The sequence below is a fragment of the Macaca mulatta genome, chromosome 11 (assembly GCF_049350105.2).
Source record: "Macaca mulatta isolate MMU2019108-1 chromosome 11, T2T-MMU8v2.0, whole genome shotgun sequence".
NCBI classification, from domain to species: Eukaryota; Metazoa; Chordata; class Mammalia; order Primates; family Cercopithecidae; genus Macaca; species Macaca mulatta.
The window spans coordinates 1,610,282-1,636,631 of record NC_133416.1 but is presented as its reverse complement, the minus strand read 5'-3'; the positions used below and the strand labels follow the sequence as shown (position 1 = coordinate 1,636,631).

Below are 26,350 nucleotides of genomic sequence, written 5' to 3'. Positions count from 1 at the left end.
CTCACTACAACCTCTGCCTCCTGGGTTCACACGATCCTCCTGCCTCAGCCTCTTGAGTAGCTGGGAGTACAGGTATACACCACCACGCCCAGCTAATTTTTTTATTTTTAGTAGAGACGGGATGGGGGCTTCTCCATGTTGGCCAGGCTGGTCTCAAACACCTGACCTCAGGTGATCTGCCCTCTTCGGCCTCCCAAAGTGCTGGGATGACAGGCGTGAGCCACCATACCCAGATAATAAATTCTTTAAAAATAAATTTTCAGGTTGGGCGCTGTGGCTCACGCCTGTCATCCCAGCACTTTGGGGAGGCCGAGGTGGGCGGATCACGAGGTCAAGAGATTGAGACCATCCTGGCCAACACGGTGAAACCTCGTCTCTACTAAAAATACAAAAATTAGACGGGCATGGTAGTGCGTGCCTGTAGTCCCAGCTACTCAGGAGGCTGAGGCAGGAGAATCTCTTGAACCCAGGAGGCAGAGGTTGCAGTGAGCCGAGGTCGAGCCACTGTACTCCAGCCTGGTGACATAGCAAGACTCCATCTTTAAAACCAAAACCAAAACCAAAACAGCAATGTGTGGAAAATATACATAAGATGTAAGAACCAAATGCTACTGTCTAAGAGGTGGGGTGAAAGAGAAAAATATCTCATCTATTCCGACCTCATCTAAGTCACCACACAGATCGAGAGCTGAAGCACTGATACGCTGTTCAAGGGGCACTGTAAGTCAACAGACACATAAAACAAAGGGAATGGAGTTGGGGTGGGGTGGTCAGAAAAGTTAAGTTATTAAATATACATAATTCTAATTATCTATAGTTTCAATGACAGATATGGTAAAACAAAATTAGTAACTAATAAATCACAGAAACGCATGTAATCTCTCATAGATCTAAATGAAATAAATGAAATATATCAAATGATTAGCTCTAAAGTCTTTTAAGTACAAGAGTTATATCCAAAACTGGATAATACTCAATTACTCACTGTATTATTCCAAAGACCCAATTTGGAGAATTCTACTCCCAGGGCTAACTTTTCACAGCAAGGAGCTGTGCAGTAGGGCTGACCCTAAAGTTAAATTCATGTATTTAAAAGCTTCATTTATGAGAATGACTACAAAGATCACTATCTGTATTTTCCTCATCTTATTTTTCAAACTCCATCTAAGTTTCTCCCAGCTTGTTTTTATCTTCATATAATTCTAGTGAAAACAAAATAATGCTGCTGAAGCAAAGGCTGCTTTAATTGAGCAAGCTCGTGTTTCAAACTTAAGACTTACGAAAATAGGAAATGCAAGAAAAAAAATGAATACCATGCACTAAAAATTCTCTGGTAGCAGAAACTGAGTACAGTTAGCCCTTCTTATTCATGGTTTCCACGTCTGTGGATTCAACCAACTGTACATTGAAAATTTAAAGGAGAAAACTGCATCTGTACTGAACACGTACAGGCTTTTCCTGTCATTATTATCTAAACAACTCAGTATAACAACTGCTTATATAGCACTCACAGTGTATTAGATATTGTAAATAATTTTTACATGTAAATATTATGGGTCATTTTACATTTCTGGAACTTGAGCATTTTCAAATTTTGGTATCCACAGGAGTGTGGAGTCCTGGAACCAATTCCCCAGACAACGAGGAACAACTGTATTTTGGTTTACATTTGGTTTTAGTTTTCTACAATAAACACGTAAAAACTGCATAAACTTTTTTTTTGTAAAGATAAGTTCTTGGCCAGGCGCGGTGGCTCACGCCTATAATCCCAGCACTTTGGGAGGCCAAGGCAGGCGGATCACCTGAGACCAGCCTGGCCAACATGGTGAAACCCCATCTCTACAAAAATTAGCTGGGCATGATGGCGGGTGTCTGTAATCCCAGCTGCTTGAGAGGCTGAGGCAGGAGAATCATTTGAACCCAGGAGGCAGAGGTTGCAGTGAGCCCAGACAGAGCCGTTGCACTCCAGCCTGGGTGACCGAGCAAGCCTCCGTCTCAAAAAAAAAAAAAAAAAAAAAGAAAAGAAAATAAGTTCTTGCTCTGTTGCCAAGGCTGGAGTGCAGTGGTGGGATTGTGGCTCACTGCAGCCTCAAACTCCTCCTGCCTCAGCCTCCCAAGTAGCTGGGACTACAGGTGTGCACCACCATGCCCAGCTAATTTTTTGTCTTTTTGGAGAAACAAAGTCTTGCTGTGTTGCCCAGGCTAATCTTGAACTGGGCTCAAACGATCCTTCCACCTTGGCCTCTCAAACTGCTGGGATTACTGGTGTGAGCTAACACAATTGGCTCTTCTGATTACTTTGATAGCATTTTAAAAGTCTAGGGCCAGGTGTGGTGGCTCAAACCTGTAAGTCCCAGCACTTTAGGAGGCCGAGGCAGGAGGATCGTTTGAGTCCAGCATGGGCACAAAGCAAGACCCTGTCTCTCCAATGAGACAAAAACTAGTGGGGTGTGGCGGCACATGTGCCTGTAGTAGTTGGGTGTGGCGGCACATGTGCCTGCAGTCCACTTGCTCAGGAGGCTGGGCCAGAGCATGATTTGAGCCCGAGAGGTAAAGGCTGCAGTGAGCCATGATCGTGCCACTGCCCTCTAGCCTGGGTGACCCAGTGAGACCCTGTCTCAAAAAAAAGATTCCTTCTTCCATAAGCACATACATTTCAGGGGAATGTATGTAGCCTACTGGCAATAAAACTATGTATTAATTTAACAAAGCAAATGTATACTGATTCTTCTGTTTTAATCTAGCATAGGCACATTGAAAGGACAGAAACATTTAACAATAAAAGACTTGAATTCAGTGTGAACTGGACAAACAGAAGTAGTTCTGAGCTTCAGATTTTCTGTCTAGCCAATAATGATAATACCTGTCCAACTTGTCTATCTGAATTTACAACAACTGAATTCAAATGTCGTATCTGGGTTCAAAGCTCTCTGAAGTATTAAGTTCGCTGACCCACGGCTACCTGAGTAAAAACGCAATCACCAAAGATAATAAAGGAAGGAAAATCTTCTCTTGAACCTGCTTTCATCCTTGATTATCCTTAATAATAATCCTCTTGCTAATCCTATCCCTGCCAACATGTATGAATTCACTACTTTACAAATAGGAATACTTATTGAGCAAAACAGGTATTAAGATACAGCAAAACCAGTAACTGTGCATAATACAATTTAACATTTAGTAGGTTCTGCTGCTTTTTCAACCTTTAGTCAAGAGTTTTGTATAGAAAATTCCATACCAATGCTATACCACATATTCAAATACTACTACTGCCTTAAAAAATGTACTGTAGGTGCCAAGGGAGCCAATAAAACTGAGACACACCTTACCAGTCCAGTAGCTGGTATTAAAATATTAAGACTGCTTAATGCTACCCACTTAAATACTGAAAAATATAACAAGGAATTTTACCAGTCAGCAACCATCAATAAGCCAGGATTATTAAACTACCTAGCAGAGGTATTCTGAATCATTTAAGAAGCAAGCATATACAGGTATTGTATATTAAAAGTAAAAGTGTACATGCAATGATTATGAAACCTGATAGTAAAAGTGACCCACAGAAAAGTCATCTGGGACATGTAATAAAAAGCTGTTTAAAATAAATACAAAATTACAGTTTTTAAAATATACTTACAGGCTTCTTGTTCTTAAGACATGAGAACTCAATGTAATTTTTATAACTGATAATTTTTGAAAGGTGAACTAGATTATTCTAAAACACGATTTTAAGCGCCAGACAGAACAAAATAATGGTAACAAGATGTTTTCATGATAAAAGAAGAAAAAAGAACTAAGCTAGATAAGTTGGGCTACTATCTTACACAGAACAAAACCAGAGTTTGTTAAGGACATACAGCCCTCTCAGTCCACTCCTCCAGAGCCAACAACTCACTGGCTCTACAGATTATTTTTCTCTTACTTTTCTAATTCACAAGAGTTATCTTTAGGCAGTAGTGTCATACGCTTTTTTGACTTGGGATAGTAGCTTATTTTTCTTCATTAAATGTAAGTGTTTCTTGAACATCTACTGTACACTCATTACAAAACACAAAGGCCACTTCTGCACAATTTTAAATGGGGTACAAAAAATGAACAACTGTAACTCTATGACAGCACAGTAAGAGTCTGATATAAGAGAAATGTTTATCAAATTTTATGTTGCGTTATTTGAACTAAAAAACCCACAAAAACATGTACACATTTTATGGACTGACTTCTCATTTGAATTCTATAGACCATGTTTTGCCAACTAATCTGCTAGAGAAACAAAAGTGGGTCATAATACGGGGTTCTCTGACTCAGTCTTTCAGATCCTAAAAACTGCCAGCACTTGCTTCTTAAAAGCTTATGCTTTGACTGTGGTAGGGTAACATTAACAGGAACTCTTAATAAAAGTAAACTTCTCCCTAACCATTCAGAATTAACAAAAGCCTACCTCTTCCTCACACAGAATACCGTATAAATTCACTAAATTATAGAACTCTAAATATTTTTAAAGCATTCTCAAGTTAACAATTTCAATATTTTAATGGAAACTTTCTACCAATATCAGCAAAAAGGCTACAATATAGACTGATATATATACTGGAAATTCTTACCTACCTCATTTATACAATCCTTCTGAGGGTAGCAGCAGCAATGAGAATGTATGATGACAAATACTGAGCAAAAGTCTTTCTTTGTAAAAATATCCATCAGAAAAGGCAAAACAGATTTCTTATTGGAGGAAAATGAGGGAAAAAATGGCTATGATATACATTAGCCCACAGCATAAGGAAGGCAGACATCAAAGTCAGACTGAAACACAGTTTCTTGTTTAACACTATCCATGCTTCCCCAACTCTCAGACATGAATTTGCTCTACTCAGCCAACAATAGATCTATTCTAGATTGACAAAACTACATGCCCAACAGCAGGAAAACTATTCTGTTAATATTCCTCCTGCTTCTCTGCCAACAGTAATAGATTCCTGGACAAGCAAAATGAGATTTTTACTTGCTCAATGCTCCACCTACTTTGTCCACAGGTTCTGTCTCCTTGACCTATCAAAACCTTTCTTAGATGCTTAACTGTATGCACACTAGAAACCCATTTACCGAAAACACTCCCTTTCCCCAATCACTTTGAAAGCGTACTTTAAAAGAAAAAGGGGATTTTCAATGAACAAAGTATAAACTCAGAATATGTAACCAAACAAACACTGGACAGGGAATCACAATACTGGGGCTGAGCTGTCAGTTCAATCCATCGTATACTATGTTTGCATGACCTGGACTATATCCCTTACATTTGTTTTTAAAGTGGAGATAATAGTTCCTCTGTTCACCTGATTTAAAAGGCAGTGATATTAAGGCAGACTGCTTTACTACTCTTTCACAGTACATTTAAAAAAAATCAACAGTATTTATGTACACAAGTGGTATGAATTTTTTGCTTCTTCTCCCTCCTATAAGTCTCAAAATTAAGACATTCCACTTGCTAGGAAGATCTCATAGACCCAAATAAAAACTACTTTAATTTTAGTGATTAAGGGAAAGTTTTTCTTCAGGGCATTAACAAAGATTGTAGAAACAGCATTGCTCATTGCTTTGTTATAATGGGTAACGGATTAAAGTCCTCTCTCCCTTGTAATTTTGTAGGCTTGAATCCTGATGAAGACAGTGGATGCTAAGGCTTCAATTACCAACAGGAGCATAAGACAATGGCTTGGAAGCTGTTTGGAAGTAATATATCTAAAGGTTAGAAATGCTACCAATTCTAACAGGCTATCTCAAAGCAACTACCACTAATCTCTGGCTCAATACAATTTATTACTACTGAGGAGTCTAGGATGTCAGGTATTGCTCAGAAATGCAGCAATGTGCGCTGCAAAAGTGCAGCCTACCTCTAACTTAAGTGTATGAACAAGCCTGCGTAGGACCGTGCTTGGCTAAATGAAAGAGCTAGAAAACAAGTGCCATGTGTCCTGCTTCAAAGGTCCATCAGATATAAAGATGTGGGTAGTTTTAAAACTCTATTAGGCAACAAATAAACCAAGCTGAGGGGACTTTTGGGGGCTTGAGGAGACAAAGGTATGATGTAGGCACAAATATCTAGATTCTTTTTTTTTTTTTTTTTTTTTTTGAGACGGAGTCTCGCTCTGTCGCCCAGGCTGGAGTGCAGTGGCGCGATCTCAGCTCACTGCAAGCTCCGCCTCCCGGGTTCCCGCCATTCTCCTGCCTCAGCCTCCGGAGTAGCTGGGACTACAGGCGCCCGCCACCTCGCCCAGCTAGTTTTTGTATTTTTTAGTAGAGACGGGGTTTCACCATGTTAGCCAGGATGGTCTCGATCTCCTGACCTCGTGATCCGCCCGTCTCAGCCTCCCAAAGTGCTGGGATTACAGGCTTGAGCCACCGCACCCGGCCAAATATCTAAATATCTAGATTCTATAAAGAGCAACCTTTTCTATAAATCAAAATAAGAGTTTTCAATATATACAACAAAAATACCATTCACAAATAGGTAACAGTTTACATATCTAAAGTAATTCCTCTTTCTCTCAAACTCAGTGCCTTTCTCTGGATTTCCCCCATTTTTTTCAATCGTGTCATTATTTCCATAGTCCAGAGAAGAAACCTTAGTCATCATTGGATGCTTCTTCCCCGACGATATTTAAGTACTACTATTATTCTCTATGGGCTCTTAAAACAAAGATAAAGTTAAAAACAACTGGGAAATGGTTTTGTGACTAGTATTCTTACTCTTCTCCAATAGCCAAAGATCTCTGACCAAGCAGAAAAAAAAAAAAAAAAAGGTTTTTACTGGCTTCTTTGCTGCCTCTCAAGTCATTGTTTTTGTATTACAAAAGTAACCATCAAAGTTCTAATTTCTAATACCTCATCTCTTTAAGCCTAGACCAATTTAAGATGGGCCTCGTATTTCCATTCTCTTCATCTCCAATTTGTGTTTTACATTGTGGCTAGCTCCAACCATCTGATATCCATTTAAGCATCTGCATGTAACCATTTCCAATCATCTGATATCATTTAATATAATCACACTGCTCAAAAATGGTTAATAGCTCTCCACAGCTACTAAATGGTCACAGGATCACAGATCTAGAAGGAACCAGATTAACAGTCCTTCCTTGTTCAGATGACAGAAATGTGGTCCAGAGATTAATTCTACGTCAAAGTTAGAATTAACCCATTAGCCAGCTAGGCGCGGTGGCTCACTCCTGTAATACCAACACTTTGGGGGGCCGAAGCTGGTGAATCACGAGGAGGTCAAGACCATCCCAGGCAACGTGGTGAAACCCCGTCTCTACTAAAAATATAAAAATTAGCTGGGCATGTTGGCACATGCCTGTAGTCCCACCTACTCAAGAGGCTGAGTCAGGAGTATCATTTAAACCTGGGAGGCGGAGGCTGCAGTGAGCCAAGATCACACCACTGCACTCCAGCCTGGGAACAGAGCAAGACTCCATCTCAAACAACAACAACAAAAAAGAATTAATCCATTAATTCAACTGGTTGACTATGGAGTGTCCCATCTAGTCTAACAGCTATCAGGCAATCTGCTAGATACATTGCACCACCTTCAGCACCTATAAGATAAATGTAATCTATATTCCAGTGAAGTATGGGCCTAATCAATGGTAAAACAAAAACTAGAATCCAGATTTTCCAGTGTCTAATTTAATGTTATTTCTAGTCCATGTTATTGTGCTTTTAAAGGTGGTATGAAAATCATAATCAAACTTCCACCCACATCTTTACCCAATCTCCCCAAAGTAAGTTCAAACTGGTTACTTGTTCACTGAATACTTTAGTGAACACTTCTACCAACAAGAATACTTTTCCTATTCTGCCCCCTTTTTTCAGTCAACTGACTCTTATGCTTCTTTCAAGGTATACCTCAAATCATATATACATATAATCCATTAGAGAAAGTAGCAATTACAAAGTATTAATATGAATCTTTTAGCATTTAGGTTATCTACACTATATCAGAAAACTCAGTACTGCTGTATTTAAATATGGAAAACAATCTTTCTACATCCTTTCAGTTTTCATTCTGTAGTCTACTGCCTTGTGAATTACAGATCAAATTCTGGGTAGGTAAGTAAGGTCAGCTTTTTTGAGGAATTCTGAAATAATGATTTAATTAATAATTATTATTTAGTACCTAAACACGGGGAATTGCTACCACCTTTAATCTTAATCAAATCACAGCAGAATAATGAAAAGGTTCTGAAAATCATGCAAAATGTTCCTAAGATACAGCCCCTCAATACTTGAACTTTTCTTTTACATTTATAACCTAAATTTGCTGGATGGACATAGAAACAAAACTTATTAAGGAACCAGTTCAGCTAATTCCAATAGATTTTCACTGATAGCACAACAAATTCTAGCTGCTAAAGAAATAAATACAAAGTTTCCTTCAACTTTTCAAACACCATCTAATCAGGAATCAGCCTCACTTGTTTGAGTAAAAAAGTAGGGTGAATTGCAATCTGTTATATAAAAACTAAAAGGAATTTTACCCTAATGGCTTTAATTCTGTTTTTCCCAGACAAAATGTTCAAACCTTGCAATCCAAAAGCTAATGGAATCAGTGACAAAGTCAAATTACACAAACAAAGTAATTAAAAATCCCCATTATTTCTAACTTGGTTGTTACAGGGCTGGATTCAGCCAGATTCTTACAGGTATGAACCATTAGTTTACAGGAATTTGAACATACCTTATGATCCCATTGGAAAACAAGCCTCTTCGAACTCCCTACCAAATCAAGCTAGCTCTATCAAAGAAATTAACTTACTCATGATTCCCCAAGGCTCGTTACTCTCTGAATGCATGAAAGCTTGTGTACTGCTCCAGTTCAAATGCACTATCCTTCATATAAAAAGTTGATGTCATTGCTTGCTGCAGTTATTATTATTTTAAAAGCACACCAAAGTTGTGCTAAATATATTCCTACTTTTACTTGGATCTTCTCATTATCAGTGGCATAGATTTTCATGATAACTGGGTCAAGATTACAAGTATAGCATACAATTAAGAAGTTTTTCTCTGTTAAACAGGGAGAATGAATCTTTGCTCAGAGCTCAAAACTGCAGTACCAGACTTTTGCTACTCACATCTCCTAAACTTTTTACCCTCAGTTTTCCTTGCGGTCCAGAAAACAGATTAAAAACAAAACAAAAAAGAGGTAAAGGAAAATAATGTTAATGTTTGTATTAGTATCATGTTAAGAGAACCTTGATTTCTGACTACTATTATTTCTCCTGCATGTCCTTAGGCAAAATGCTTAAACTCTGAGTCTGTTTTCTTACCTGTGAAATGAAGACATTATCTACTTACCATGATATAAAAGATTAAAACAGTATATGTACAGTACTTTGCAAGGTGAGGTGATTGACAAGATTACAAATAAATGTTAGCTCATTCTCCTGTTTAAAGCTTGATTTTATGTGACACTTATGAAACACATTTAAATTAATGCAATTTGCTGAATGTCACTGGTTAAAATAACACAAAACAGACACCTTATTTCACTACTAAATATGTATTAATAATAATAATGATGTTGATGATAATGGTGATACCTATTAGGCACTGATTGATAACCACATGCCAGGCACTTTGCCTTTCTCATTTAATCTTCACAAATACTTTAGGCTCAGAAAAGTAAATAATTTGCTCAAGGTCTCACAGCTGGGCAATGACATTACCAGGATTTGAAAGAAAGCAGATCCAACTCCAGAGCCTGTTTCTTCCACCTAAAAAGGCAATCCTGAGCTGTTCAATACAAACTCTTCTTTGTATCCTTTCTCTAAGTTAGTACTAAATCTACAGAAAGGGGAGAGTGGTTTACTGGTTACTAAATAGCCAGGGTATACACAATAGACCTGGGATGAAAACCAGAAATCTAGAGTGGCTGGGGTCTGTGGCTGTGTTTGTATCAGGAAGCCCTAGGACCTCTTCCAATGGATAACCATGCACATTTCTTTAATAAGTATGCAACAGTTAAGCAGACTGACACTAACATAATTTTAAAATTAGTTAAATTTACTAATTCAAATTTTAAATCCCAAGCTGACTTAAGAGAAGGTACAATATTTCAAGGCCTATTTCAACACAGAATCATCATGATTGCTTATATAATTATATAAATTATATTATCTAAGAACTTATTTAAACCCTCCACATTTATCTCAGCACCCAAAACATAAGAAAACTTTTAGAAAAGTAACAAAGATCAAAGCCCTTTTTATTCTTTGCTAGAAGCCAGAAGATGGGAATGGAGATTGGTAAAATCTAGACAGTATTTCCTAGGCAAGAAGTACAGTAATGGACGGTGCAGAATTAAGGACTATAGAGCATACACAACTAAATTTTCACAGCTTAGAGGAAAAATAAAGCACAAATGTATGCCACCTGCAGCATCCTTAGAAACTAAGGATTCTAGCACAGTTCCAATTGTTTTTACTCCACATTTTCTACAGCTTGATTTACTGGTTTTCCTTTTTAAAAAGCAACAACCAGGCCTGGCGTGGTCATTCACGCCTGTAATTCCAGAACTTTGGGAGGCCAGGGCTGGCGGATCACTTGAGGTCAGGAATTCAAGACCAGCCTGGTCAACATGGTGAAACCCCCGTCTCTACCAGAAAATACATGTTAGGCGGCTGTGGTGGCACATGCCTGTTGTCCCTCCCAGTTACTTGGGAGGCTGAAGCAGGAGACTCACTTGAACCCAGGAGGCATAGGTTGCAGGGAGCCAAGGTTGCGCCACTGCACTCCAGCCTGGGTGACAGAGTGAGACCCCGTCTCAAAAAAAAATAAAGAAAATAAAGAAAAATTTTAAAAAGCAACAACCAAAAAGGCAGAAAAAATGTAAAATTGCATAGAAATGCTATAATAATACAATTTTTAAGTCAAATTGGTTACTTATAATGTGACTTAAAAGTTTACATGAATGACTGAACAATAGTTTATTTAAATAACATTTTGCTATTATATTATATAGCCTACTTTTTATTTAATTAACCAAATAAAGGTACATGGAACTAAAAAAGACCTTAAGGGATTAATGACCCAGCTCATACTTCTCAAACTTTAATGTACATATGAATCGCCCTTGTACTATGTAAAATGCAGATTTTAATTTAACAGGCTTGGAAAGGGGCCAAAATTTTACATTTAATACAAACACCCTGAGATGCTGATTCTGTTGTTCTGAGGACTGTACTTTGCATGGTTTGCTAAAACTGTGGTTCTCAAAGGTGTGGTATAAAGACCCTTCAGGGTCCTCAATATCCTATCTTGTGGCCTATAAAGTATTTCCTTTCACAACTACATATCTGCATGAGGCCAGATTTTCTTCATATACTTCAACCCAAACAACATATTGTAACAGACTGAATAGAAAAGCAGATATGAGAATTTAGCAATCTTCTTTTAGACTAGACATTAGATTTGCAAAAATGTGGAAATGCCCCTCTTCTCAATAAGTTTTTAAAATTTGTTTTGGAAAATAGTTATTTGTCATAAAAATGCTTTTGATGCCAACATATACAGGGCTTATGTTATCATTTTTAAGTGCTTTTTAAAATTCTATTTTAATTTATAATACAGTAAAGTAGATAGAACACAAGTAAACAAAAGCTCTTTGGGGTCCTCAATAACTTTTAATACCATGCTGAACTAATCACTCAAGCCTGGGCCGGGCATGGTGGCTCATGCCTGTAATCCCAGCACTTTGGGAGGCCGAGGCGGGTGGATCACTTGAGCTCAGGAGTTCCAGAACAGGCTGGCTAACACGGTAAAACCCTCGTTTTAACTAAAACTACAAAAATTAGCCGGGCATGGTGGCGGGCACCTGTAATCCCAGCTACTCAGGAGGCTGAGGCAGGAGAATTGCTTGAATCCAGGAGGCACAGGTTGCAGTGAGCTGAGATCATGCCACTGCACTCCCACCTGGGCGACAGAGATGGACCCCGTCTCCAAAAAAAAAAAAAAAAAAAATCACTTGAGTCTCTGTTAGCTGTCTTGATCCCGTCTCAAAAATTCTCAGGTGACAGAACCTCAAACCTTTACCACCAAGGCCCCTCAATATTATACAATGTCGCCAAGTTCATTATGTTCAATTACAGTTTCTCTTCTTTCTTATGTAACCTCCTGAAGATCAGAAAACAGTTGTTGAGCATCTCCCTCTTCTAATAACGAATATAAGCCCCTTCCCTCGAGAAATTCAAAGGCACAAGTTTTAGTTTTACAAATTGACAATGATGGGTCTTGACAAAAAAGGACTCTTAACATTAGAAAAACTGTCTTGAAACATTTGAGGGACTACCAAGTGAAATTACGATTTGGTCTGCCCTATGAAGTCTCAGGGAAGAAAGAACAAGGTGAGAGTAATTATAGGGTAAAAATTATGGGGAAATACCTACCAAAAAAAAAAAAAAAAAAAAAAAACAGACCTAGCCCCATAATGGAAAGAGTTAAGCTAGTTGTTCAGAAATTACAACCGAGATTTGAGAACCTACAGAAGAGCCTTTCTAGTCCTAGGATAGCCTTTCTACCTATTATTGTTTTCTGCTTTATTTGCACAAAATAGTTTTTCCTATTCTATTAGGTTCGTGCAAAAGTAAGTGTGTTTTCTGCCATTAAGATAAAATATATTGCTTTTATAGGTACATCAGTTTCTACTTGCTGCTATTCAACTTCATTTTAGTAGGATAATTTTGAAGGTCACCTTAAATTTCACTTCTCTTTCATAGAGTAAATACAACTCTCCCAAATTTATATAATGTCTAATTTTGACTATATTTGATATTCCTTTGAATCATTTATTCTTCAAAATATTAATGAGTGCCTACAGTGTGCTGTGCACAATGAATATAAACAACGATGTAATAAGCCAAGCTCTAGGACAATACCTTTTAAGACACTATAATTTTCTCCTTCATGTATGCTATAGTCTGAATGTCTGTGTCTCCCTGAAATTTTTATGTTGAAATCTAATGTCCAATGAGATAGTATTAAGAGGTGAAGGTCTCTGGGAGGAGAGATCAAGTCATGAGAGCAGATCAGGTCATGATGGCAGAACCGTGAAAGGGATTACTGCCCTTGTAAGAGTCCTGAGGGGGCTTGTTTGACTCTTCCACCATGTGAAAATGACATGAGAAAGTCTCGTGTATGAGGAACAGAACCTCACTAGATACCAAATTTGATGGCACTTGATCTTGGGCTTTCCAGCCTTCAGAACTGTGAGAAATAAATGGTTGTTGCTTTATATGCCACCTAGTTTATGGCATTATTGATATAGCAGCCCAAATGGACTAAAACACTGTTCTCAATCTCTCTCCAGATTAAGAGGCAGCTATCGAGTTAAGCAGTTTAACAATGAGAACGAGAGGAAGAAACTAAAGAACTAAAGGGAAATAAAACATGCTGAATAGAACAAAATGTAGTATATATATGCAATGGAATAGTACTTAACCATTAAAAAGTACTGATACATGCTACCAAATGGATGTGCCTCGCAAACATTTTACTAAGTGAAAGAAGTCAGACACAAAATGCCACTTATTGTATAATTCCATTTACATGAAATAATTAGAATAGGAAAATCAAATCCAGAAACAGAAAGCAGATTAGTGGTTGCTAGGGGATGGGTTGGAGAGGGGAATGGGAAATGACTACTAACGGGTATGGGGCTTCATTTTGGGGATGATGGGAAGGTTCTGGAATTAGGAGTGATAACTGCATTAACATTGTGAATATACTAAAAACCAGTGAACTGTATACTTAAAAATGGTTAATTTTATGATATATGAATTTTGTCTCAGTTTAATAAAAAACAAAAGCTGTTGAACAACTGAAAACAGGTTAAACACTATACTGAGAATACAGAAACAGTGACACCAGTCTTTCTAGGTTCTGTTAAACTTACTACCAAAGACATCTTTCATTTAAGAAGATTTTCTTCTCAACTGAGGTTTTGAGTTTGCATTTGGCAAATAAAAATGTTAAAGTTTTAGTTCTACCCTTAACAGAGAGAAAAGACTGCCTATACATTTTCTGACCTGTTAAGTAGCTACTTGCTTGCACCAAGATTCTCATGTCTATTACAAGTACCGAGGCTAACGCATTCTTATAGAAGAACATCACCACTACTTTCGCAGATCAGTAATTTCTTACAGAGCTCTACCGGGGAACATGTTTTACAAAGTTCTAGTGACATGTTTAGCACAGGAGTGAGAAACTTTTCCTGTTAAGAGCCTAATAGTAAATATTGTAGGCTTTATGTATCATACAGTCTGTTGCAATTACTCAACTCAGCCATTATAGTGTGAAAACAGCCATAAATAATATGGAAGCAAATGAGTGTGGTTGTATGCCAGAAAAATTTATTTATGGACACTGAAATTTGAATTTCATGTAGTTTTCGTATCATATAAAATAGTCTTCTTTTCACATTTTCCCCAAACATTAAAAAATATAAAAACAAGCCAGGCATGGTACTCACAACTGTAATCCCAGCATTTTGGGAGGCTAAAGTAGGAGGATCACTTGAGGCCAGGAGTTTGAGACCAGTCTGGGCAAAATAGTGAGACCCCACCTCTACAAAAAAAAAAAAAAAAAAAAAAGCTGGACATGGTGGCACACGTCTGTAGTCCTAGAGATTCAGAAGGCTGAGGCAAGAGGATCACTTGAGCCCAGAAGTTCAAGGCTACAGAGAGCTATGATTGTACCACTGCATTCAAGTCTGCGTGACAGAGCGAGACTTTCTCTCAAAAAATTAAAAACAAAACCAAAACCCATATGTATGTCATGGGCTGTAAAAAATGGGCACCAGGCTGGATTTGGCCAGGAAGCATAGTTTGCTATTCCATTTAGAATATGACAGAATGGGCCAGGCGTTGTGGCTCATGCCTGTAATCCCAGCACTTTGGGGGCCGAGGTGGGCAGATCACTTGAGGTCAGGAGTTCGAGACCAGCATGGCCAACATGGTGAAACTCCATCTCTACTTTAAAAAAAAAAAAAGCCAGACATGGTGGCAGGCACCTGTAATCCCAGTTACTCAGGAGGCTTGAGGCAGGAAAATCACTTGAACCTGGGAGGCAGAGGTTGCAGTGAGACGAGACTGAGCCATGCACTCCTGCCTAAAGGACAGAGTAAGACTCTGTCTCAAAATTAAATAAATAAATAAATAAATAAAAGGAATGATTTAGTAAATAAAATATGTAAACCATTTCATATATAAATTATAAATTTTATACTCTCCAAATCTAAAGTTATATATTTAACCTCACAATCAGGTTTGATATTCTGTTTGATCTTATACATACATGAGCATTTATTTTCATAAATGTTAAGTGGGAAAAAAAAATGAGGTTAGCTCAAATCTAATTCACAAACAAAATCTCTCTAATCCACCCACTTTGGCCTTCTCTCTTACAATTCCTTATTTCAGACTGTTAGTCATTTTCCTTAGATTACTTCAATACCCTTTTAACTGGGTTTTCAACATTTAGTCTTTCCTCAGAAATCCATTCTCCATTCTGCAGTCAGAAACAATCTTTCTAAAATTTAAGTCTGTATGTGTTGACATACATGATACCTACCCACTTTTAAAACAGTCCCCTCAGTGATCTACATTAAAGTCTAAGTTTTCCTTTTGTCCCTTATCCCTTGCTTCTTCCTTTTCCTACTTCCAAACTTGGTAGATAGAGAAAATTGTGGATCTTCAAATACAACACTATCTTAGTCTTTCCCTAATTCTTTAACACCATATACCTAACCTGTCTAAACTTGATTAGGTACCACTCTTACATGCTTTCATTAAGTACCTATCCCTAAAATAAGTGTTTTCTATTGTATTGTAACTGTTTGCTTTATTTGTTTGTTCTCCTTCCCTTGGTAAGTTCTTTAGAGACAGGGACTGTGTTTGACATAACAATAATATTCAATATCTAGGATCTAGAAAACAGTCTGCAACATAGAAGAGACTTGAATATTTGTTGAATGAACCCACGAATTGTTATGGGGTTGAACTGCATCCCTCAAAAAGATATGTTGTGGTTCTAATCTCTAGTACCTTACAATGTGAATTTTTTTGGAAACAAGATCATTGCACAAGTAATTAGTTAAGATGAAGTCATCCAGGAGCAGTGTGGGTCCTTAACCCAATGACTGCTGTCTTTTTAAGAACAGAAGACACAGGTTGGCACAGTGGCTCACACCTGTAATCCCAGCACTTTAGGAGGCCAAAGCAGGTAGATTGCTTGATCTGAGGAGTTCTAGACCAGCCTGGGAAACATGGCAAAACCTCGTCTCTACAAAAAATACAAAAAAATCAGCCAACATGGTGGTGTGTGTCTGTGGTCCCAGATACTCAGGAGGCTGAGGCGGGAGAATCGCTTGAGCCCAGAAGGCGGAAATTGCAGTGAGCCGAGATCATGCCACTGCACTCCAGCCTGGGTGACAGAGCGAGATTCTGTCTCCAAAAATAAATAATAATAATAATAATAATAACAACAACAACAACAAGAGTTGGCAAGAATATGGGGAGATCAGAATTTTCTCACACTGATGGTGGGAATGTAATATGGTACAGCTATTGGAAAATAGGCTGGCAGTTCCTCAGATGGTTAAACATAGGATTAACATATATGCATGGCAATTTCACTTCCAGCTATATACCTAAAGGAAATAAAAACAGATATTCAAACAAAAACTTGCACATGAATATTCTTCATGTGCTCTATTCACAACAGCCAATGGTAGGAACAGTCCAAACGTCTACCAATGGATAAATGGCTAAACAATTGTGTTTATATATATATATATACACACACACACACAACAGAATATTACTACTCAGACTTAAAAAGGAATGAAGCATGAACATTTGCTACAACATGGACGAACCTTGAGAACACTATACTAAGTGAAAGAGGCTAGTCACAAAAGACCACATATTAAATGACTATTTAGATGAAATGTCTAGAACAGAAAAATCTATAGTGACAGAAACAGATTAGGGGTTGCACAGGAGTTAGGGGAATGTTTGTATAGAAAAGTGATTGCTACAGGGTGCAGAATTTCTTTATCATGTGATAAAATTATTCTAAAGTTGACTCTGGTGATGGTTGCACATACCTATTGTTAAAGCAAACTAAATATGGCCCAAGAAGGACTTTGTACTTCTAATTTGAGTCTCTGCGGACTAACTGCAACCTAACTTAATAGGTAGACAAGACTGAAAACCTAACTTAGGAGTATGTGCCTGTAACTAACAACTGCTGAGGCTTGGCCAATCCCAACAGCCAAATTTCTTTCTTTCTTTTTTGAGACAGGGTCTCACTCTGTCACCCAGGCAGCAGTACAATGGCGTGATCTTGGCTCACTGCAACCTCTGCCTCCTGGGTTCAAGCGATTCTCCTGCCTCAGCCTCCCAAGTAGCTGGGATTACAGGCGCCCATCACCACGCACGGCTAATTTTTATATTTTTAGTAGAGACGAGGTTTCACCGTGTTGGCCAGGCCGGTCTCAAACTCCTGGACTCAGGTGATATGCCTGCCTCAGCCTCCCACAGTGCTGGAATCACAGGCGTGAGCCACCGCACCCAGCCCTAGTGGCCATATTTCAACCACTCATACATTGCTGAGTGTTCAAACTGTGTTCAAATAAGGCAAACAGCAAGCTGTAACCAGCAAGCTGTACAGAAACAGTTGTTTCTGTACCTCACTTCTGATTTCTGTATGTCACATCCCTTCTTCTTGTCTATAAATCCGTTCTGACCATGAGGTATCCCTGGAGTCTCTGAATCTGCTGGGATTCTGGGGGCTGCTCAATTCACGAATCGTTCATTGCTCAATTAAACACCTTTAAATTTAATTTGGCTTAAGTTTTTCTTTTAACACTGTGAAGGTAATAAAACCAGTGAATTATACACTTTAAATGGGTTAATTATATAATATATTCAGTAACGCTGCTAGAAAAAAATCTAAATGTACATTTTTAGTATGCACATACAAAAAAGAAAATTATTCCTGATTAATACTCTGACTTAGCACATTATGCCATGCAGAGAATCAATCAAGTCCCCAAAAGTCTTCTAATGTTTAATTTGATAAGCACAAAATATTCTATTAACAAAGTTCGAAAATTCACTGAAGGATAGAAAGCAGACTTTAAGGACTACTGAAAGCCTATGACTTGATTATGTAATCAGAATCATACTTTTAAGTTTTAATATCTAGATATTTATCTCTACACAGAATAATTTGTCATCTATTTACTTTTTTATTGAAAAGTTGGAGGCGTTTTTAAAAATAAAATTCCTTGAATATATCACAGTCACAGATTTTGTAACTTCTGTGCAAATATGAGTCTCATTACACTTAAAAAAGCTAGTTACTGCTACTATCCTCCCAATCTTTTGTGGCAGAAACTCTAAGTCAAACCCTTCTGAAACACCAAGAATCTATTGAGATAGAGGACATTTCAGAGTCCATCTAGTTATATGTCAAACACAACAAATGTATTTCTCAACTTTTTCAAATGTACTTTCTTATGTAATTTCAACAGATTTGTTCTTCACAACCTTAGCAGGCCTGGCAGTTATGACTATCACAATCATGAGGAAATTAAGGCTCAGGAGTCACAGAACAGAAACACCTGTTACTATTTAGTAATATCACTCATATAGCATGTTGATCTACAAATCAACTTTGATCCACTACAACTTTTGTTATTTTTCCCCTCAGTTTTGAATCTACTGGCTTATATTTCCTCCATAATTACTTCATTACATGTTTTAATTAAAAAATCTGATTGCATTAGTCATATATTTTGGGCAAAAAGAAATGATTGAGTTTGCTGTGCTGTAACAATAAACCTAGTTCAGCTTCTCACCCTTTATCTCCCATCTATTCTAGACACAAACCTTATCACTCTAATAGAGTTATCAAAAATTTTTTTTTTTTTTTTTTTTTTTTTGAGACTAAGTCTTGCTGTGTCACCCAGGCTGGAGCACAATGGCACTATCTCAGCTCACTGCAATTTCTGTCTCCTGGGTTCAGGTGATTCTCCTACCTCAGCCTCCCAAGGAGCTGCAATTACAGGCGCATGCCATCATGCCCAGCTAATTTTTGTATTTTTAGTAGAGACTGGGGTTTCACCATGTTGGCCAGGCTGGTCTCAAACTCCTGACCTCAAGTGATCCCCCAGTCTTGGCCTCCCAAAGTGCTGGGATTACAGGCGTGAGCTATCACGCCTAGTCAACTTATTGACTTCTATCAACATTTTTTTTTTTTTCACACAACTTTTTGACTTGGTATATCCCCAATACCTAGTATACTGCTTGGTCACAGTTTATAATTAATAAATATTCACAAATACACAGATGAAATTTATTAAGTAGAAAAGATACCAAGTAAAATTAACTTTCCTCCTATGAAACCTAATTCATTTATGTCAATAATTTATATTCTATTCTTCAAACCCTGATACACAGAATTCAGAATATAGAAAACTGAGGACCAATTTAGCAATCTAAGCTATTGTGGGGTTTTTTTGTTGTTTTTTTAAGACAGGCTTTCACTCTATTGTCCAGGCTGGCGTGCAATGGCACAGTCTAGGCTCACTGCAACCTCCACCTCCCCGGCTCAGGCAATCCTTCCACCTCAGCCTCCCAGTGGCTGGGACTACAGGCATGCACCACCACGGCCAACTAATTTTTATATTTTTTGTAGAGATAAGGTTTTATCATGTTACCCAGGCTAGTCTCGAACTCCTGAGCTCAAGTGATTCGCCTACCTCAGCTTCCCAAAGTGCTGGGATTATAGGCGTGAGTCTACAGGCCCAGCCTATTATTGGTTATTCACAAGAAGTAAGTATGTAATAGGTAAAAATTTGCCCTTTTCTACTTGCATACATATAGACACGAGTACAAACAATATATTCATTGTTTACATAATAGTGTTTATCAACACTAAAAAGGAAGATTCTGGATGCCTGGTGCTGCTTCACAATTATTATTTTCTAATCAGTTCAAAGTTTCATAGATGTTATTTTAAGCCTTTATCATTCTTAAAGACCATCTTGCATTCTACACACACGCCTAAGAAGATGACAACTCATATTTCACAGAAAATAACCAGAGTCTACTATCAGTACCAGTACCAGCCACTGTGCTAAGCAATCTGTAAGAGGGTAATGGTATCTCTTTTACAGAGAACCAAATAATTGAAGCATAGAGAAATTAAGTGAATTGCTCAACATAGTACGGCAATAACTAGGGCAGGGATGTGAACCCAAGACTTTGCTTCCAAAACCCATCTTGCTTCCCTTATCTCATCTCAGGAGAAAACCTTCCCTATCAAGACTTACCATTATACCATGTCACAAGCCCACTGAATCCTGGATATTATTCTATCCTATCCACCACCACCCACCATGATTTCTACTTCTCTCTCTCTTCCTCTTGCTCCTTCCAAAAGCCTATAAACAAATAAGATCTCTTTCACCATTAAAACACAACAATATAATAGCAGCAAAAATACATGTATCAGGAGTCAGAAGTTTGCCTCTTAATTACTGACCCCAAACTCTCTGCTCTGAGATGAGACAGGATCTGGGAGCAGGAGAAACTAAGTAGCAATTGATTTGTCCCTCCTTTACAACCACAAGACAACAGCTTCCCTCTATTTGATCAATTTGCCTTTCTTTCCACTGTACTACGATGTTTGGCACCTCAGCACTCATGTAAATCCTACTCCTGCTTCTTAGAGTGGCCTCTCACCATTCTTCCACCTTTTCTTTTTGACAGTTCATAAAACGCCCTTTTTGTGAAATCTTCCCTAATCCATAGCAGGGTTAACCATTATTCCTCCACTCTCCTTAGTGCTTGTGTCCATTAAAATACCCACCATAATGTAATTATAATTCTTTGTTCACATATTAATCTTCTATATTAGAGGTAGTTTTCTGAAGACAGGAAATGTGATTATTCACCTTTACTTAGTATCAAGCTCTGGGCATGGGACATAGGAGGGATTCAGAAAATGTTGCATTTATTGACACTGAGATTTATTTTGTATTTAGGATAGTGCTTTGGAAAAGGATGAAATTATACAGATGTACTAGATTAAAATATTTTAAAGAATATAAAGCAATAAAAATAATAAGCAGTAAGTACATTAATTGAATTTATGAGTTTATAAGTAGAATAACCAATTATAAACAAAATTTTATAATTCATATCAATTCAGAAGAATCAGCTCAGAAAAGGCAAAGATCATTATACAGTGAAACCAATCAGATACAATGTCATGGAGGAAGACTGTTAAGTATAAGGATTGACTGGACAGCAGAAAAGCTTATAGAAGAGGTACAGTATTATATAACATTTACAAATGGATAGGAATACAGGAAAGGAAGTGGCATATGTGTGAGATAATGATTTAACTAAAATAAAGTGCTTGGATGAAGATGAAGAACAGCAAAAGATTAAGAATTTGTTCTTGCTCTGATATAAGCAAACTGGTAGTTCCTTATACCAAGAAAGGAGAGCAAGAAAGTGAAATAAAAAAATAAATTCACAGTGTAAACTACTTCTGGAATATAATGCAAGGTGTGAAGTAAGGAAGATGTGAAATCAGAGTTGTGGCAATGGGAATGAAGAAGGCTTGCATCTAAGAGGTATTCTGAAGCAAGAACCTTATAAACTGGAAGTAGTGGAAGTAGTGAGTAAAAAACAAGAAATCAAATATACCTCTTAAGTTTTCTACAATTTTAAACAAAATAAAAGAGGACATTACCCAATAAACAGTCTACCCTATGCTCAAAGGGGGAAAAAAAAGAGAGAATGTAAATTACTATGCATCAGGGGAAGAAAGGGGAATAATAAGAGACATGAACTGGGAATGATGATACAGAACTCTGAGAGGCAAAGCAGATGAGCTTTCTAAGGGCATAAATGTAGAATAATGACTAGGGTACTTATCAAAATCATCTGAAGGCATAAAAAAAATTTATCCTGCCCCCATTCAGCCCAAATTGAGAGTCAGTGCTTCAGGGATTACAATTATAACATGTATTAGAATCTGGGTGAGTATTAAGAAGAGGTTAATACGCCTGCAATCCCAGCACTTTGGGAGGCTGAGGCGGGCGGATCACGAAGTCAGGAGATCGAGACCATCCCGGCTAACACGGTGAAACCCCGTCTCTACTAAAAATACAAAAAAATTACCCGGGCGCGGTGGCGGCGCCTGTGGTCCCAGCTGCTCGGGAGGCTGAGGCGGGAGAATGGCGGGAACCCGGGAGGCGGAGCTTGCAGTGAGCCGAGATCTGGCCACTGCACTCCAGCCTGGGCGACAGAGCGAGACTCCGTCTCAAGAAAAAAAAGAGGTTAATAAATTTAACAGTAAGGCCTCAGGCCAAAGACTTGGAGACACACACCCGATCATAATAACTGACAAAATACCATCCCAATTACAAAGCCAGAAGTAACTTCACAGTTATGCTGCTTTCTCGGTAAACAACAGCTGTCATTTTGACTGGGTATGAAACCTCCACCATTTCTTACACTTCACATGAAATTAAACTAATTGTCCAAAGTAGCTCCATATCCATCAACAACAGAATCACATACAAATACACAACAAGGATACTGAAAGAATATTCACAGCAATAAATAATTATAATTAATCTTTGACTCCAAAGACTTCTTCCAAGCCTTTATGAAGAGGTAAAATTTGGTCTACCTAAAGCAAAATGTTTCCTATCAGTTTTTAATAACAAACATTTCTGGCTCACGCCCCTAATCCCAGTACTTTGGGAGGCCGAGGCGGGTGGATCATGAGGTCAAGAGACCGAGACCATCCTGGCTAACACGGTGAAACCCCGTCTCTACTAAAAATACAAAAAAACTAGCCGGGAGTGGTTGCAGGCGCCTGTAGTCCCAGCTACTCGGAAGGATGAGGCAGGAGAACGCCATGAACCCGGGAGGCGGAGTTTGCAGTGAGTCGAGATCACGCCACTGCACTCCGGCCTGGGCGACAGAGGGAGACTCCATCTCAAAAAAAAAAAATAAAAAAATAACAAAAAAATAAACACTTCCATTCTGTTCAGCTATCAAAATCTAAATAAGCAATTTATAATTACATCTTCTATATCAAAATTCAATTAAATTACATTACTAAAAATGAGATAATGAGATACTCTGAGCCTCTTGGTGCAATATAACATATACAGCACCACATATCAAGTATCCTTGCAAAAAATGTTTAGCCTAAATTTTATCAAGACTTTTGAACAGTGGTTCTCAAACTTTTGTCTCAGGACCCCTTTATACTCTTAAAATTAACATTACTGGAGACCTCAGAGGGATTTTGTCTATGTGTGTTACATCTATTAATATTTACCATGACAGATGGTAAACCTGAGAAAGTTTAAAAATATTTATTAATTCATTAAAAATTATAACTCATTATGTTACAAATATATAATATTTAAAATAAAAAATTCAGTATTTTCCAAAACAAGACAAATTTAGTGATAAGATTGGTATTGTTTTACATTTTTGTAATCTTTTTAAAAATATGGTTTAATGGAAGACAAATGAATTTTTTTTTTTTTTTTTTTTTTTGAGACACAGTCTTACTCTGTCACCCAGGCTGGAGTGCAGTGGCACAATCCTGGCTCACTGCAAACTCCACCTCCTGGGTTCCAGAGATTCTCGGGCCTCAGCCTCTAGAGTAGCTGGGATTACATGGGCGCACCGCCAACACCTGGCTAATTTTTGAATTTTTAGTAGAGATGGGGTTTTACCACGTTGGCCAGTCTAGTCTCATACTCCTGACCTCAAGTGATCCACCCGCCTCGGCCTCCCGAAGTGCTGAGATTACAGGCATGAGCCACCGCGCCCGGCCTTACAAATAAATTCTTATATCTGCTTCTGCATGTACTCTGCTGCAGTATCATATGTGCAGTATCATACAGCCTCTGGAAAACGACAACGTACACTCTGGGGTGAATGCGAGTAAAAAAGACAAAATTATTTTTACATTGTTAACCTACCCCAACTATTTTAAGGTAAACTTCTCTTTACAGAAATGTAGAAGAATAAACCAGTTAAATGACACTACAAGGAAAATTCAGAATGTGGAACATTCCTCAAAATAATCCAAGTTTTTCAATAAATCTCTGGCATGCAGAAAATGAAAGTAAAAGCAATAGTTCTAGATTAAGAACTACAACAATAAAATACATTTTGTAGACCTTGATGGAGCCTATTTTGAACACTGTCAACGGACATTTTTGAAACAATGGAGAGAATATCTGAACAGGTTCAGGGTGTTGGATGATCCAGAAATGATTGTTAATTTTTTCAGGCATAATATGGTTATGTAAGAAAATGTATTTTAGAGTAGCATAATGAAGTATGTAGTGATAAAGTGAAGTGAATCATAACAACTACCTTTCAGGTTTCAATTAGACAGCTGTAGAAAATATCTGTCAGCAGACATGAACTACCATGGGTAATTTAAACTACAAAAAGGTATTTATTTATGCCTTAAATATTGTAGGTACTAATATGTAAGATTTAATAAATCATATCAAGTCATTCAGAGAAAAGTCAGTGAACAAATTAATTTGACAAAGCATCTTGAATTAAAAACATTACTTTTAACTCTGACCTATGTGGTAGGAGAAAATGGGAGTTTAGCTGAATTAATAGGGGGTTAAAAAGTAGGCAATGAGGGTGTGTTTCTAAACATCATAAAGATTTAAATGAATGCAAGGTGGGTACAGGATAAACTAGTGGTTCTTTGATCTTTATCTTTCACTGTATCATGAGCAATAGCCTTACACATACCTCAACACCACCACCCCCACTCCAACAGCTCACTCAGTATGCCTTCCACTATTGTCCTCTTTTACATGGTTTGATGTCATCCACCTTGGGATTCTTTGTTAGATATAACCCAAGTTCAACAATCAGTTAGGGGAAGACTTACACTGGTCACGCGACGGTAGATCTGCGCAGCATTCTGGCACTCCGAGTAAGGATATTCAGATGTAGCCATCTCAAGCATGCACATCCCAAAAGCGTAAACGTCAACGGATTCATCATATTTCTCCTCATACATCTCAGGGGCCATGAACTCTGGGGTACCTTAAATTAAAAGAACGATTCAGACTCAATGCGAGCAGAAGCTTCAGACGTTACTCACCGGGGAGAGAAGCAGAGGGGTTGACCTGTGAGAGAGAAGAAATTGGAATGGGGAGAAAAAAGGAAAGGGGGGAAAAAGAGGAAGGAAATCTTCTCAGTCAGTCTGTTCCACCAAATATCTCGTAAAAGATCTTCCACTGCAAGGCCTTTATGTGAAACTGGAATAAGGTCAAGGATCTATTTATTGATTTACTGTGTAAAATGAATTTCTCTAAACAATATGTCAAAATAAAGCCTTGGCTAAGAGATAAACTAATATAATTCATATTGAAAACAAATAGAAGGAAAAGGAAAGACACTATGCAAGGAACAAAACAGATATAATGGCACATCTGTAAGATAAGATGATGGGTTTAAAAAGATCAAAATACTTGTGTGTCCACTAATGTATGGTAGTTGTAGGTTAATATTTACAGCTACATTCTTGGCATTAACACTCAATCTGATTAGTTTCACTTTTTAAGAAGGCCTTGCAGTGAAAAATCCGATATTCAATACATTTTTTAAAAAATGAAATAAAGCGTAATTGTCTCCAAAGGCCACTCACCAGAGCCCTTTTCTTCACATACTTACCATCGCACCTGTAGTGCACAAATAAGCCTACTACAGACACAAGAAATACAGTGAGGGACATCCTACAGGCAAAAAGACAAATACACACACAAATATAGAACCCAAATACAGACTGATTTATGAGCAGTGTGTGATCTCACAAGACTAGGTTTTATAATGCTTCCAGAAAATTAGGTCTGCATACCTCAAATTATAAGGCATTCCAAGAAACAGACATGCACACTATGATTTAATGAACAAAGAAAATAAAAACTCTATTGGGTCAGGGATTTCAGGATGCCAAAGACAATCAAAGAAATGTTTCCTGTGAAGAAGGCAAAAAAAGAAATTCAGCTTTAAATGACACTGTTCCCATTCGTCTTGTGAATGTATTATAAGAAAAGGTGAAAGTGTTCCTAACCGAAGTTACATAATATTCCAAGGAGAACACTGTTTTTGAAAGATGTACAAATAACTGGTGTTCTATGCTTTTCCTAATAATACTTAGGATCCAAGTTCACTTAAAAATTAATGGTTTCTTTTGTTATTGTCACCTTTTG

General features: G+C 37.7%; 1 protein-coding gene across 34 annotated transcripts in view; it reads right to left on the bottom strand.

Annotated features, from left to right (window-relative positions):
* WNK1 (WNK lysine deficient protein kinase 1) overlaps positions 1 to 26,350 on the bottom strand; it is a 156,970-nt gene that overhangs the window by 54,919 nt on the left and 75,701 nt on the right. For 29 of the 34 annotated variants that reach the window (NM_001414862.1, XM_015150730.3, XM_077952643.1 and 26 more), the window contains 1 exon segment: positions 25,024 to 25,181. In NM_001414862.1, coding sequence (NP_001401791.1) covers positions 25,024 to 25,181 — 158 coding nt within the window. 34 annotated transcript variants of the gene reach the window in all.